This window comes from Gallus gallus, chromosome 13 (genome assembly GCF_016699485.2).
Source record: "Gallus gallus isolate bGalGal1 chromosome 13, bGalGal1.mat.broiler.GRCg7b, whole genome shotgun sequence".
In the NCBI taxonomy this organism is placed as follows: Eukaryota; Metazoa; Chordata; class Aves; order Galliformes; family Phasianidae; genus Gallus; species Gallus gallus.
In genome coordinates this window covers 2,275,067-2,291,463 of record NC_052544.1, presented here as the reverse complement: position 1 = coordinate 2,291,463, position 16,397 = coordinate 2,275,067, and the positions used below count along the sequence as shown (strand labels likewise).

Sequence of the window (16,397 nt, the reverse complement as noted above, 5' to 3'; positions counted from 1 at the left end):
AGCAAGCTTTGGCAGGTACTGTACCTGTGTATTTTTGTCCTGTAGTGCAACCTAATCAAATGCCTAACCTTAACCTTTAAGTTTCTGGATTCTTAGCAATGGATGCTAATTGCAGGAAAAAAGCATTTATCATGGAGTCAGTGCTCCCTTATTTCCAAGGTTCACAGGTGCCATGGTGCTGATAGATGGCCCAGTGCTGAACTGGCTGGCTGTAGAGAAGAATATCAGCCAGAGGTGGTTTTCTCTTCCTGCCTACCCCGTGGCTATTGAGTTCCTGAGGGTCTGAACCCCAAGATGTGCCACTGATACCCATAGAGCTCCCAGTTATTGCTAAGAGCTGCCAAACTGGCAGCCTGTGCTCTGTCTCTTCCCAGCTTTGTTCCAGTTGGTTCCATCTTCAGGGCTACCTGGGAAGATTGAGAAGGAATTCCGTGTCTTTGCTGAAGCATCTTTTTCTATCCTGAGGACAATACAGATGGAGCTTTCTCTGCCCTGTATATGAGCATCATGGTTAGGCACCAGGCCTTTGCCTACGTCTCCAGCTGGGCATGTGCTGAGCTGCCTGCTTGCTGAATGACCCCCTCTGGTTGGGTGGGCTCAGCCCCGTGTGCACAGAGCTGGGGCTGCCAGCAGTGCTGCTGGGAGTGTGCTCACCAGTGGGGACTGCAAAGGTGCTTTCTTGTTGTGAGCCACTGTGTGGTGTCTTTAGGTGGTGGAGGCTCATTTATAGTCTGTGTCCTTATCCCTTTCCTCATATACTTGCTGTTAACGGATTGTATCATTATCAGCTGTGGTATGAGCTCTGTTAGTATTACGGTTTTTCTTCTCTGAAAGATTAAAAACTTCAGATGGTATCAGGGTTGAAGCAGTTTGTTTGAGGGCAGGAAATGATAGTCCTGGTTAGCTGGCACGTGGCTTCAGAGGCAGAGGGTCTGGGCCCATGATGGATTATTTAGAAGCTGAAGAAGAGAGAGCCAGTATCTCATAATAAAAGTACTTAACTCAGGGCTGAGCTGGGTCCCACATCCATGCTCGTCCCCATATTTGTAGCTCTTTGCAATCATGTAAGTAACATTGCTTTTGCAGTGAGCTTTCCTGCAGTGTTTTGTACACTCGGTAAAGGGTATTTCAGGGTTTCTGTAGCTGTACGGCTAGGAAGCATCTTGGAAGGACCTTTCTACTTGAAATGCATTTCCTGTATCTGATGCTGTCCTTTAATCTCATGCGGTCTCAAAAAACCCGTTCTACCTATTAAATATGCAGCAAAGCTGTTCTGTTTTGGTACAAGACTATGTTTAAACAGCAGAAGTCCTCATTGCTCTTGTATTTTAAAATTAAGAATTCAGCTGCAACACTGCCTTCAGATTTGGAGCCATTAGAATGGATTTTGAGATTTATTCTCCTGATTATAGTACAGAAAATTAATTGCTTTTGACGGTAAAGAATTATGACCCATTCATTATTTAAGAACCTTCTTGATGGATGAACCTTTTCTACTTCCAGACTTTTTGTGAAGTGAGGCTGCATTTTAAACTGATATGAGCATAATACACCCGTATCAAGCAGTGGATGCACTGCATCCTTTCTATGGGGTTAATAATTGGGAGAAGAGAATGAAAGCACGTTGCCTCGCTTGTTTGAGTGTTTAGCATACAGGTTGCAGAGCCTGCTGGGAGAAAACAGGAGTAACTTGCTTGAACTGCATTTAAAATAACAAAATATTTTTAAAAGGAGGATTTGTTGTTTCCTAAAGTGTCCTGGCTGTGCAGGTACCACCCTAGCTCTGTGTGTGTGTGTGTGTGTGTGCGTGTGCGTTCCATACTGGAGAAAAGACCTTGCATGTACTGCAGATGGATGGCCTGGCTCCCCCTCTGCACCACTGAGCTCCTCACCGTTGGCACTGCTGCTTCAGAAGTTCTCACATGATTTCTGCGTGTGTTTAAGCCTTTGGTCTCATCGTTTTAACAGATGAAGGGACTAAGAAACCATTTTCTAAACCCTGTCAATTAAAAACTGCAGATCTGTAATGATGGTTTGGTTACCTTTGAGCCTGGAAATGTTTGCTGAATGCCCTCAGCAGCCAAACCTCTTCAGTCATTCACTGTAGAATTAAATATGGAACTTTGTGAGTGAAGCACTTGTAGTCATTTTTCCCTGTTTTATGGGAATTCCCAGATGGATTCCTCATGGTTCTGATGTCAAGGATGGCAGGTAAAGTTTTAACACACCGTAGTGCAAATGTTTTCCTAGTATCTAATAGTAATCAAACTGGTGATAGGTAGTGAAAAGTTGGCGTAATAAATAAAGATACTTTACAAACATATTACTGTAAAGATTAACTTCAGGATTCTGGGGTGGGTGACCCCTTGCACAGAGTGTGTCCTTTGAGCAGCATGAAACCACAGACCTGGAGGGAGGGAGAAGGGGGGCAGGGGGGCTGTCCGAACTTCCCTGTTGTGCTTCAGTTCTCCTCCTGGGCTGTGTTCTTCAGTCTTCATTTTTTCACAGTTGTTTTAACACAGCCTACATTTAAAAGCTAGCAGCTAGTGGTGCTGACAGTTTCTTATTGCTAATTGATTTCAGAGGTTTTGCATATAATTTTCAGAGCATCATTTTTTTTTCTCCTACGTCTAACCTTTCCTTGTGAAAACAACAGCTTCTGCATTTTAGAGAGATGCTTTTTATCTGAAAATCAATCTCTTTGAAAGTTTAAGAAAATACATCGATCCTGTGCTGCTTTGAAGTATGAGAAGGACTGAGGAGCCACTGGCTTCTAAAAGCCATGGGAACTTGGGTCAGCCAAACTTACTGCACAAAAGCAGAAAGCAGCTCAGGCTCAGACACTGAAGTGACTTTAGCTGGCAGTTTCAGTGCATGTAATCATCTTGGAACATCCTGAAACGTGTTCTTTTTCTCAGCTGTTGAATTGAGTCTTTTGGGTTGTGCCCATGAACTTGTCACTTGTCTAAATGAGGCTGTTCTGGTGTTGTTGAAGCACCACGACTTAGAACACAGTGTTACGGTGGCCTGTGTAAAGGATGCTTGTACAGGGCTGTATCTCTCTGCCACTTTCTAGGCTGTAATAATTCAAAGCCAGTGTGATGTGCTGCGGTTTGACACTTCTGCGTGCTGTGGTTCCTGCTGAGTGCCTGGAAGGGCGGTGCTGCTGGAGGGGACAGGCTCCTGCTGACACTGACACTGCCAGCAGCTCTGCCAGGTGGCCCAGGGCTGTCCCACAGGTCCTGCTGGCTGCCATGGCTACAGCACAGGGACTGGCCCAGTCCCGGCTTGGGATGCTGTTGGTGTGCTCTTAGACCCCAATGGATGTAGACAGTTGGACACCTCTGCTTGAAAAAGGAGGGGAAAAAAAAAAGAGGCAAATCCAGTTTTACAGTATACACAATTTTAATAACAAAAATTTTCTGTACACTGCACTTTTTATTCCATTACTTACACCCCCCTCCCATCAGGAACTGGCTCTTTAACTATAATTTCTATACAGTGCATTGAGGACTCTCCATCTCGAGTTGCTGAGCTGGTAGAATAGTTCACTCGCTAATGTTTCATGAGGGTGAGAAGCAAAACAGGGTGCTGTTTTTGTTTTGACTTCAGGGTTTGTTTGAACAAATGAGTGGCTGAAGGTTGGCAGGTGGAGGTTTGTGTGTACATCACAGGTGCCCGAGCTGTGTGGTGTTTTGTCCTTAAATAGCACAAGTTTTGCCCTGTCTGATGTTGGCTGTATCCATCAAACTGCTGTCACCTCTCCCTGAATACTTCTCAGAAAACATTTTTGTTCAAGGTGTGAAATGCTACGTTTCCAGATGACTAAAATGATCTCCAAGCATCCCACTAGCACCATGGCTTAAAAAGCAAAATCTGGCCCCACTTCCAGTGCATGGGACTCTGTGCAGTGCAGAAGGGCATGGGAAGGAGGATCTGCTTCTGTGCAGCTGCCTTCAGGTTCTGCTGCTGTTTCTTTGCTTTCTTTTTTTTGTTCTTTTTACTGGGGGAGGAGAAGTACTGTGTTCCTTTCTGAACTCCTTAATTTTTATGTAAAGCTTGAGATGAAATTCAGCTTTCTCAGTAGACTTCATAGGTCTGAACAGATGGATTTTAATAGCTGTGCAGCTCACAAAATTAAATCAACTTTATTTTCATTAAAGTAGTACAGAAATTAACTTAGGCACATTAAAAACCAAGAATGTAGTGCAGACTTCTGATTAAAGCCACTGGATGTTTCTGGTTTACATGTCAGCAATAGACTGCAGCCTTTGAAGGGGCATACAGGCTGTGTGAGCTCAGATGCTGGGCTTTGCGTGCAGGCCGGGCTTATCTCTGAAAAATCACATAACTTCTGCAGCAAAACAAAACCCAACATTGATTCAGCAGCATTAATTATGTTTCCTTCTGATGGAAATGGGAGCTCTGCTGGCAGAGGAGCGCTCCCATCAGAGGCTCAGCGCTAACCTGTTTTACTCTCGATCAAGTAATTCTTGGTTGTATGCATTTAAACGATGATCTAATGCAGAGCGACTAACGAGAGGGGAGCTGAAAGCATTAATTCAGACCTGTTCCAACACGATGATTCAAATGGAGCTTGTACTGCCTGGTTTGCATTTCAGTGGCATGAGGGTGGGGAGTGGAAGCGGAGGCAGTCGTAGAGGCTGGGGGATGTCTTTGGGTGGCACAAGGATCCTAGAGCAGTAGAACAGATTTCCATTTCTGAACGGCCCTGCAGGTTTGTGTGATGCCGTGCCTAGATTAGGTGAGGCACCTCTGTCATTTATCAAAGAATCACAGCATGGTTGGTTTGGAAGCGACCTTGCAGCCCCCTCAATCCTTGCTGTGGGCTGGATGCCCCCCACCAGCTCTGACTGCCCGGGGCCCCATCCATGGCCTCGGGCACTTCTAGGGATGGGGCAACCACTCATCTGGGACGCAGTGCCAGGGCCTCACTGCCCTCTGGGTAAAGAATTTCACCCTAATTGAGTAACTGCAGAAACCAAGGCTTTGCAGTAGAGGTGATAGTCTCAGAGAAGAATTTAAGAACCTCTTCATCAGTCAGTGCTCATCCTGAAAAACACTTAACTTAAACCAAATCATCCTGCTTCGTCTTCCATAAACAAAATAAATCAGACTGCTGACTAAGGCAATTATTATAATCCTCTCTTTGTTTGGAAGAGTCACAAGCCATTGAGAATGGAAGACAGTAACCTTAAAACAACCAAAAAGGATTAACAACCTCTCACAGTGTCCTTGTGTAGGGCGACGGTTGTGCCTGCAGTTTGCTGTCCCTCCCAAGGGAATTCAAGTTGACTTTGCTGCTCGTGTTTGACATTCTGCAGGTTTTATAGTACCTGTTACCCTAAATGTGATGTTTATGGAACTGCTTTGCTCACTTCTGGAACCTGGCAACAAATGGTTTAGGAAATGCTGGGTATAAACCACAGCATTTGGGAGAGCAGCTGCACATTGGAGCATAAAAATGAGTGGGGCTGAGTGACGCAGCGTGGGTGGGCTCCCTGCCCCCCAGCCAGCAGAGCCTGCGAGACCAGCAAAACTGTGACAATGGGATGGAAGGAGAGGAGTGGAGCACCCAGCTGGAGCATTGGTCTGTACTCTTCTGGGGCAGAATTACAAGCTGATATAGAGAGAGGGGGCTTCTGGGGCACTGAAAAGGCACCACCACAGGAGGAACCTCATGCTGCAGTCAGGAAATCATACAGTGGTTGGAAGGGACCTTGAAGATCATTGTGCTCTGACCTTTTTGCCACGGACAGGGTAGCCAACCACTAGATTAGGCTGCCCAGGGCCCCATCCAACCTGGCTCTGTGCCTTGTGAGCTCCCAGCTCTGGGCTGGCTGCATGTGGGGCAGGAAGGTGGGATTCTGTCCTGCGCACACAGTTTGGACATTGGTGTCTAGTGCTGCCATCTGATGGATGGTGGTGATGCACTAAGATTAATGGTATGGGCACTGGAAGTCGAGTCATGAGTTAAGTCAGAACTTTGTCTCTGCTGGTGCCTCTATGGAAACCACTGCTGCTCCCCGGTACCCTTGGTGCAGGCATGGGGTCAGCCAACACCGTAAGGGTAGCACAGCAGGGCGGGCTGCTGCATGTGCTCTGCCAAGCCCAGCAGGAGCCTGGGGCTGAGGGAAGAGCCCTGGGCACTGGCTCCTGGGAAGGAAGCAAGTCTTCCTACAGGCAGCCAGATGCTAAGGTTTTGTATTGGCTTAGGGATGAATCACATGGGTTGTAATCACAGAACCGTGAATCATAGAATGGCTTGGGTTGGAAGGGACCTCAAAGATCATCTAGTTCCAACCTCCTGCCACAGGCAGGGCTGCTGACCACTGAATTTGATACCATACAAGTCTGCCCCCGGGCTCCATCCAAGCTGGCCCTGAGCACCAACAGGGATGGGGCATCCACAGCTCCTCTGGGCAGCCTTTGCCAGGGCTCGCCACCACCTTCTCATATCTGCTCCCTGTCCACCAGCCTGCAGGATTTATTATATTCAGTTAACAGCAGTAAAAGCAGAAAAAGCAACAGTTGATTTCCTAGAATGGATGCAAATTGGCTTGTCGTATTATAAACAGTTAAGGGGGTTCAAAGAGAACTTTATGGAAAACCATAGTCTTCTCTGAACCTCTTCTATTAAAGTACAAAGTCGTAGGAAGTACACAAAATATTTGTTTCATAATAAGGGCACCGTAAAAGTAAAATGATGCAAATTAATATCTTCAAAACCAGTAATTGAAAAAATCTTTATGTAAAATCTGAACAGAAGTCACACTTATCTTGCTATAGTTGCCTCGGACGAATTCATTTCACAATAAAACATCAAACTGTTGTATAATTGCACCCTAAATACCTCACTAAGTGGTAATACAGATATATAAAAGCAGAGTGAAATAGCGAACAGATTTTTATGCAGTGATTTTTCTGTTCAGAAAGTTTGCAGAATAGTTTAGTACAACACAATTAGCATACTGTAATTACTGATTCGTTCAAGGTATGTTGACACTGTGAGGAATTTCTCTTCATCCGTGTTTGCTGGTAATTGTTTAACACTGCAGCATTGGACACAACACATTTTTTAGTTATACATACATGTATATATATATTAAAAAATGCCATCCCTCTGGTCCTTTTAACTTTGGTTAGAACGTTTACAACATTTGAGCAGTTGACTTAAAAATAACATAATCCTTTGCAGACCCCCCCGCCCTCCCCCATGGCATCTCAGTACCACTGTCGCTGCATAGATCTGCAAATATTTACATATCATTTCATAATATAGTATAAATAGCAATATGATACCTCTGGTTAAAGAAATCAAATTACTCCTGAAGAATGAGGTGCGTGTGTGTGTGTGTATATATATATTTATATAAGATTTTTTTAAATGGTATACTAGTTTAGATTCTGTCCCCTATCGAGTAAGAAACAAAACACTTTTCCGTGAGCTATTCTATAAACTAATCATTATCCTAACGTATCGAAGGTGTGCAGCTTTGAGCTGGTAACTACCTTGAATTTTGGAAGAGGAGGACAAGTGAGATCTTATATTACAGGGGCTAATTCTGTCTCCAGAGAAACCGTGGAGTTAGTGCATGAAAATAGCTCCCAGCAAGAGGAAGCCTGAGGGGGGAAGGGGGGGGACGACAAAGAGAGGTTTCTTCCGTCCTTCTCTCTTTCTTAACCTCCCGGTTGATATTTACTTTTAATTAAGAAAAACCTGTGTTAAGGGTATTTACACATGAAAAGGTGTGGAAGTGCTGTTTGTTCGTAGGAGTAAGTAATTAGCCCGAATGCATGAAAAGCATTATCAAGGCAAAGCAGAGAGCTGATCGGATTTGAACGCCTTTAATATTTAGATCATCATACCAGCCTTCCCAATTAAGCACCACCCGGTACTCTGCAAGTGCCTGGAGAGCCATCCTGGTTAATTGGTGGTCGTGAGAACCACTCCTGCCTGTGTTTGCTGCGAGCTCGAGCAAGGTATGTGTAAGCAAGCCAAACTGTGAGCATGGAGGTAGGAAAACTGCCTTAAAAATTAATTTGCCAGTCCCCATTGCATCTAAATCCCCACCTGAACCTTTGTCACTTTTCTTTTTTTTCCCCTCTCCCCTTTTTACTCGAGTGGAAACGATTGGAGGAGGAAAGCCTTCCTCCAGTGTGCCTCTGAATTGAGCAGAGCCAGCTGGGATGTTTGGCATCGCACAGCTGCGGGGGAACAAATGCAGTGTATGTTCCTCTGCAGGTCTCTGTGCAGACATCCTCCCTCCTTCCACCCGGGCTGATTGTACTGGGGAGAGTGGAGTGCGGAGACTTGGGTATAAATGGTACACACAGTTGGAGAGTTACATAACATGGAACATTTTACATAGTTGGAGGTGAGCATCTTTTTAGACTTTTAAACATTAGGAGTGCAAGTTTAACGTGATCATTGCTTCTTTAACACTGAAAATATTATGGATTTATTTTTTAGAAAAAAACTTAAAAATACTGCACCACTCCATAAACAATGCTTCCATTGAGTAGCTTGCAAAATTAGGCTTTACGTCAACATTTGTAAAAATTAGAATCTGCTGTAGGTCCCCTACAGTTTTAAAATAGGTTACTTATCTGGCTTAATTTTAGGTATTATACTTCACATTCTTTATATGGCAGCTGCTGACACTTGCATTGTCCGTAGCCGTTAATGATGATGAAGGGTCCTTCGTGGGTGGGTTCGTACTCGTTGTACGGTCCTTGGTCTGACATATTTGCCATATGTAGCCGTGTTTGGGATCGGAGCTGCCTGTGGTTTTGAATCATCGAGCACTGCCTAATTCTTCTTAATGTGGGAGGGCAGCATTTCCTGGAGATGAACACTATAAAAATGATAAAAAAGAAAGAAAACAATAAAGCCATTGTCCCTGTAATTACCCTTTGAGTGAAGATGGCATTGTTTGGCTCGGGGAAGGGTTCCTCGGTGGTGACGACCATGCCTGCCGTGGTGGGGATTTCTTTGTCTCCCATATGGAAATGAGAGGAGCTGATTCCTTTCGTGTACTCGGTGGTGGGAGCGTCCGTCGGCGCCGCGGACGGGGCGGCGGTCGATGCGTTCCAGCAGAGCTGGAAGCCGTGCACGGCGTCCAGGATGTCCTCTCCCTGGGCGTGGTCGGGGCCGTGGCAGAGGATGGGGTGCTCCCAGCGGCCCCGGAAGGCGCCCAGCCAGGCGGCCAGCGCGCAGATCCGGGCGCTGCATTCCCACAGATTGCCCGAGAGCCCCACGGTGCTGAGCGACGGCAGCGAGCGCAGGATCTTGGAGTCCAGCGTGCTGAGCTTGTTGTTATCCAGGAGGAGGGTTTTAAGGTTAGGCATAGTTTCAAAAACTGTTAGGTCGATGGCTTTGATGTCGTTTCCAGTCAAATCGAGCTTTTCTAAGGTGCCCCAGGTCCACTCCATCCCACACGTCAAGTTGCTAATTTTGTTCCACTGCAAGAAGAGAGTGTGCAGGCTGCTCAGCCGGAGGAAATGAGCAAAATTAATCTTTGTCAGCTGGTTGTGCTCTAGGTGCAGCTCCCTCAGCTTGATTAATCCCGCAAAGCCGTTGCGAGCCAAACTTCGCAAGCGGTTTGTGCTCAGATCCAGGAACTCCAGGCTACGGCAGTCCCAGAACAGGCGGACGGGGATCGTCCGCAGGGAGTTGGAGCGCAGATGCAAGGTCTGCAGCTTGCGGAGGCCGTAGAGCAGCTCGGGGTGCAGAGAGGACAACTGATTAAAAGAGAGGTCCAAATTCTGCAGGTTAAGCAGCTGGCTAAAAGTGGTGTTTGGCAAATGAAAGATTTTGTTGGAACTTAAGACTAATTCCTTAAGTTTATACAGTCCTTGAAAAGAATCTTCTCTGACTGTTGCAATTTGATTATGATCTAAGTGAAGCCAAGTAAGTTGACTGAAGCTCGCAAATTGATCCCTTTCAAGTTCAGTAATAAAATTGTGCCTCAGTGACAAACCTAGAGAGCCCTTTTCAGTGGTGTTTGGCACTGAGTGAAACCCCTGAGAGTCACAGTAAAAGAGTAGCTTCTCACAGCGACATTTTGGTGGACAAGCCATGCCCAAGGCAGGCAGCATTTTTAAAACCATGCTCATTGCATATAGTGCTGCCAGCATACGAGCCCCTAATGGCCACTTGAAATGTAAGCCTGCAGAATATAATTTAGGAAAACAACAAGATAGGATATCCTTATCAGTATACTTTGAACATCACGGTGGAAGATTTCACTGCAGATAACATTTCCATGCATTTCCGAAAAGCTTATTCTAAATGCAAGAAACAACTTAGTACTACACACAGAATACCGGAATTACACTTAGGACGAGTCTTTATGGCATTACGGAGGGTTACAGCGTCACAATCAGAACACATTTCTCTCGCAAGGTTCACCCCAGCAAAGCGTGCCGTAGCACCTCGCCGCTGCCTTAACACACAGCCATCATTCATTACACAAGGGAGAGAGAAAGGCACACACTTACCCATTCTTTTGAGTACATTGGAGGTTGCATTCAGTCGTAGTTTGAGACTCAACACGGTGAGTCTGTGAAAGGCTCTAATGCGAGACAGCCTGTGAATAATTTACTGGTTTGGGGTCCTTTGATATTAGTGCAAAATTGAATCCACCGTGCTCTCTTAGAATATTCCTTTTGAAAGCGCCGGCGCGATCTCCTCCGACAGGTCTGCAGTTTGTAAGTCGATGCTTAATAGAAGTTTTCTTCCTCGGCGGCTGCTCGGCTGTTTAATTGAAGCTCACGTTTTCTTTCTCCGCAGCTGTGGGTTCCTTTAGTCCTAACTTGTTGATGGCAGATGGGTGGCTTATTGCTGAGAGAAGCTCCTGGAGTAGCATGAGTGCATTTACTGAAAAGCTTTTCAGGGAAGCGGCACAAGAATGGGTTTGCTTATGCGCTGCGACCACGCAGGGCTGTATATAGGCTGACGTCACCTGGTGACGTTCCTTTTGTTTGGGTTTTCCAGAAGCTTTGCTGTTTTAAAGCATTGTGCTGCATACTGTGATCGTGTTCGGGACCACTGATCGAGGAGGGGAAAAAAATCAACTGTCGGAGCCCTTCGTCCCGGCGATGCGAGGAGCAGGAGAGCCGCGCACCGCCCCGCTCCCCCCCTGCATTCCTGCTGGCTGCGTTTGCCTGACACTGAGGGCAGTGCAGAGCCTCACTGCTGCCGGCTGCCTGTCCAACCCCGCTGCGCTAGGGATGCTCGGGGACGTGAAGTGTGCCCGACTTGGACTGAGGGCGCTGATTAGCAGCACTTTGCAGGGAGGTGGGGCAGCTCGAGGTCCCTGCAGGAGCGTGGGATGGAGGGGAGTGCTTTTTGGGACGGGACTGCTGTCGGGGCGTGCGGCGGAGTCCCTGCGGTGAGGAGTGTGTTTGGAGAGCTGGGAAATTTCTGGAAAAAAGCAAAGCTTATGTTAAAGCACAGGAAAAGAAAATTAATTGGAATTTGCTTGACAGCGTGCAGTTATGAAACGAGGAAATCCATCTTAGCTTTTTTCCTTGCAAACCCTGTCTTTTTGTGTCACTTATTGCTGCATACCAAAGTGTAGGAGAGCAAGTTGCGTTTACAGCTGGGGTTCCCTGCAGCTCACAGCCCTTGAACAGGGACCAGGACCTGCGGTGATGGCAGGACCTGCATCCAGCATGCACGGTCCTGAGCTGGGCCGTGGTGCCAGCAGCCATACAGGGCCACAGCCTGATCCAGGGCTGCAGGCTGGGACATCGCGGCTCCCGCCGTCCAGAGCAAACTGTCCTGTGGGACTTTGTTGTCACCTTGAGACACATGCTGCAGCAGTGCAGCACGAGTTGCTTGGCGATGCTTGCCCTTTGACAGTGAGGTGTCAGTGATGGCCTCGGGACAGGGCTGAGCTGAGAATAGCAAATTCCCCATGCTAACAGGGAGGGAGATGAATTGTGCCAGAGGAGGTCTGAGAAGACAGTGGTCATTTAGCTTCATTATTAAACTTCGGTTCCTTGTTTAAGCTCAGCCTTGCTGGTTTCTGCCTGCTTTCCTTTCTTTGTCCTGCAGTGCGGTTGTGCCCCTGGCTGCAGTGCTCCACCTGTGGCTGTCCCCGCAGGGAAGGTGTTAAGTGAAATGGAGGGATGGAGAACACAAAGCGCAAAGAAAAGCAAAAGCCCACAGAACAGAAAAATAAGGAACGTAACTGTTTTTAATGATAAACCGGGCCATGCTAGGTGAATGTGTTTAAATTGTTCTGTGTCACAGTAAATATTCCAGCATTTGCTCCAGACTGAAAGGAACACATGTAAAGAAATGACACGGACCTATTCCAAGAGTTTCTCCGTAGTTAATATTCACTGTGCAAGAAGTACGCAGCCAAAATCCAGCCTGAGCCGCCCGTTGCCTTGGGGGAGTACAGCAGCAACGTGCCTGTAGCTGTGCTTCTCAGCACTCATCTGGTGCACTGTCCTGACCCCAGTGCTGATCTGAATGTTAATAGCATATAAATATGATAACACAGTCTTTAAAGGAATGTTCCTAAGGTGTCATTTAAGAAAATTGAAAAAGCTCCGAGATGAAAAATTACTACCCTGCTGTGCCACTCGTTCCATTATTACTGAATGGCCAAATTTGGGTACCTTTTGGAAGGGTTCTTCTTTTTTGCATCCATGCCTGTTGGTAGGTTCCTCCCACGTGAAGGTTGCGTAATCTGGCACGGAGTTGGGAGTTGCTGCTTGCACAAGGTAAGCTGCTGCCTCGCTGGATCTCTCGGTTCTCTGGCCTGTAACCAAACAAGGGCTATTTAGCACCTTGCCAGTGAGTTTTCTGTTCGGGAAACAGAGTTAATGCAAGCTTGACAGGCGCTTTTCTCAGCAAAACCTGTTTTTGTGCATGCTTGTCGTGAAGCAGCAGCTATTACTGATGGCATACCTCCGATTCCTTTTAAACCTGATACTGTGCTAATATTCTCCTTGTGCTTTGGGAACTGTCCGGGGTGCCGAGGTGCAATAGCTTGAGAATAGACTCCAGCTGCCCGCCTAATTCTCACCATTGCATTTCTTCTGAGACTGCAAACTTGCTTGCATGCCAAGAGAAGCCACGGACTAGTGCCATCTGGAGCCTCCTGCCAGAACAGGTGCTTTGAGGTGGCATCCACACCTATAACACTTGAGGGAACAGAGGAAATGTGGTTTTCTTGAGAATAAGTGCTCTAGGACCAAAGAACCCTCTCCCTTACCTGGCTTGTTGTGCAGCAGCACGACTGGTCTTCCTGCTAAACACATGCACTTGAAGCAGAGCTGCACCCCGAGGCCAGCATTGTCATTTAGTTAGGCTGACATCTGGTGGAAGCCTTCTTGGTGCATTAAGTCCCACAGACAGGCTAATGGCACTTGATGCTGACTTTGGCTGGGCAACCTCTTTGTGTTTCTGGTGCAGAGAACGGAAGCGTGAGTGCTGTAGGCACTTGGGATTTGCAACTGTGCACACAGCTCCTGTCTGTGTGGAGATGAGCATGGTGGTTGTTCCTGAACTTCAGCATGCTGGGAGTCATGGGAGTATCAGCTGCTGCTTTTTTGCCTTCTTGCTGTGCAAATAAGGCAGCACAGCAAATAAGGAGGCTAGCACTGGTGTGGCTGGAGTGTCACATGGGTTAGGTTGCTGCTGTACCAACGGAGATGCTGTGCAATCCCTATATTCCAGTGCTTAGCTATAGCTGTAGGAGACTCCTTACACTCATGTCTGTAACAAACCAGGATGTTACTGTCTCCTCAAACATCAGATATCAGATAGGTAAACACTGCTGAAATTTGTGCATCGTGCTCCATCACCTACCCTTTGTGATCCGGAATCAGCACTGTTATACCTGGAATTTGTTTGCAGCTCTGCTCTCATGGTAATACAAGAGCGTGGGCGGCTGTCCTTTGTGGACATACAATTAGGCGAGGTGTCAAGGTGAGAATTAAGCATGTTGACAAACTTGAATCTGAGCACTACATCTTCATGCCTCACAGTGAAGCACCGCTCAGCAGCCGTGCACTGATGTATGGCTTCCCCTGCCCGCACCGAGGACAGAATGCCAAGCACCCATTTGACGCTTACTCAGTCACCAGCATTAAGCACAGTACTGCTCCTTCGTTTGGTTAGAAGACAACTCAAAGATTACCTGAAGCAGAAATCCCTCTGCAAATGACCTTTTTTTTTTTTTTTTTTTTTTTTTGGTAGAGGGATTGCTGCAGGGTAGAGGATGCTGTTCCTCAATAGCTCTCTGATATTAGGTGAAGCGCTGATATTAACAAGGGAAGTTTCTGTTGTGTAGCTAGAAAAACATGGCTGTATAACTACATTGTAATATGTGCTCTGTTGATTCTGGTTGCTTCCAGATAGCATTTGTTTACTGCCAGCACTGTGCTGTACATTTTCACATTTATGAGTTAGTTGCGGTTGGATTTTAACATCAGTAGCTGCAGGAAGAGCTTGGTTTGGTTTTGTTTCTGAGTCAGATGGCAGGCCTACAAAGGGAATGCTTTGTGGACCGAGACAGTGATTCCACTTTGCCTCCCTGTATACAAATCCCCTTTTTCTGCTTTAAGCTATTGGAAGAAAAAAAAAAATAGCGAGGATAGCTGTGAGATCTGGAAGAGCAAGGATGCGACAGTGACTGCTTGTGCTGCCTTCCAAGCAAAGCAGCACCGATGGTGGAAGAGCAAAAATTCCGAGGGGTGGGGGAAATGTGTAGTTTCTTACACCAGTTCTGGCCTTTTTGATGAAGGTTTTAAATATATTTGCTCTGTGGCTGAACGTGTTATCCATGATACTGGATGGAGCAGTAGTATCATAATGCAAAATGACTGATGCAGTCAGTATGACCCTGTTAAATCCGATGAATCTATCAGCTGCTTCCTCTGCCACCAGCTGCAGAGCCTGTGATTCCCTCGGACGTAGCTGCTTTCCATGCTGGATACCTAAAAATCCCATCAGTAGTCTGAATATTCAGGATTCACTCGTCAGTCCTAATGCCATGTGTAGAAGCTGATCGCTGGGATGTGTTCTTCTGCTGTGTCATTAGTTGGCTTTTCCATGGAAGTTTGGAGTAGAAACAAGGGCCAGTTTTTTAATAGGAAGAGCAATTGGTTACTGGAGCAAATTATCCAGAGGTGGTGAGCCTTTAAAATGTGCTTTATTACTTTAGAGACTAGCTCAAATGGGAGTTGTTAAGCTGTAGGGTGGAACCAGTTGGTAAAAATCATGGGACTTGGGCAAGGGGATTGATGTGATCCTTGATGTTGTTTAAAACTTGGAGACAATGTCGAGATTGGAGCAGCCTTTGTCCCATAAGCTGGCTGTGCTTGGACTTTGCAGGGTGTAATTGACCTCGCTGTTGTGCATTATGGTAAGACTTGTGCAAAAAAAGTCAACTGACTACAGAGTGGCAAAACTTGACATCCTAATCTTTGGGCCAGGACCTGGGTTAGAATTGGCTGTGGGAACTGCAGGTGGGAATGACAAGAGGTTCCCTTTCTGCAGCTGCAGAAGTGCAGGTGTGCATCCTCCCATTGCCCTGCACCAGCCCCAGCCCTAGTGAAGGCACTGTGTTAGCAGCTGAGGCACGAAGGTGGTAAATTGCTGCAACTCAATTGGTGGGGTGTTTATGTTGCAACTTTCCAAGGGAAATGCTCTTAATACTGTCTGACAAGCTTTTGTACTAAAATTTCAGAACACCAACAAGATGGAAATAAACTGGAGCTGCTTTGCTCATATCTAATGGGTTTAGATTATACAGCTATTTCTGTGTTAGTACATAGTGTGACTTAATAGGAACAGATCAGCAGTATGAAATCAGAGCTGCTTAGCCTCTAATGTACACATTGAATGCTTTTCAGAGCATTTTACGTAGGGCTGCGTGTGGTCAGATCTCATGAACTGAGCAGCCATTGGTGGAAGCCATCCCTGGGTTCCCTTGCATCCAAAAGGGACCTGCGCCGCACGCACCAAGGCTGCTCTGTGCTGTGAAGCTGGGCATGGCAAAGTGCAAGTGATTGGTGGATTCACGTCAGTGTCATGCTCCTGGTAGGTGGTTAATGTAGGGGCGCCTGGTGAGCAGGAAAAGGGCACTTCTTGGAACAACAGAATGTTTGGCTTCCTGTGTATCAGATGAGTGTGTATCTTGTCTTTAGAGATACTGGAAAAATGCTGAGGTGGATGGGGGAGCGCTCTGGGTTCATTGGAACAGTCCCACTGCAGGAGGTACAATGGTATGGAAACGTGAGCAATTGCAGGTTTATGTCTCAGCAGGCACAGGGGGCTGCCAGGAGCCCACTGCCTGCATCGGGCCACGTTGGGTGCAGTGGGCAAAGCCCAGCCCCTGAGTGCCGGGAGG

The 16,397-nt window shown here is 46.6% G+C and overlaps 2 protein-coding genes across 3 annotated transcripts in view; one reads left to right on the top strand and one right to left on the bottom strand.

The window, feature by feature from the left end:
* CTNNA1 (catenin alpha 1) overlaps positions 1-16,397 on the top strand; it is a 108,152-nt gene that overhangs the window by 47,477 nt on the left and 44,278 nt on the right. The gene's annotated exons all lie outside the window — the stretch shown is intronic.
* Positions 6,754-10,946, bottom strand: LRRTM2 (leucine rich repeat transmembrane neuronal 2). 2 transcript variants are annotated; one of them, XM_004944769.5, is made up of 2 exons: positions 10,525-10,946; positions 6,754-10,193 (listed from the first exon to the last, which is right to left on the bottom strand). In XM_004944769.5, exons 1-2 carry the CDS (start codon positions 10,526-10,528, stop codon positions 8,650-8,652), a joined length of 1,548 nt encoding a protein of 515 aa, XP_004944826.1. In that variant the 5' UTR covers positions 10,529-10,946; the 3' UTR covers positions 6,754-8,649. The 2 variants fall into 2 exon arrangements, with proteins under 2 accessions (XP_004944826.1, XP_004944827.1); XM_004944770.5 differs by having other exon boundaries at positions 6,754-9,765.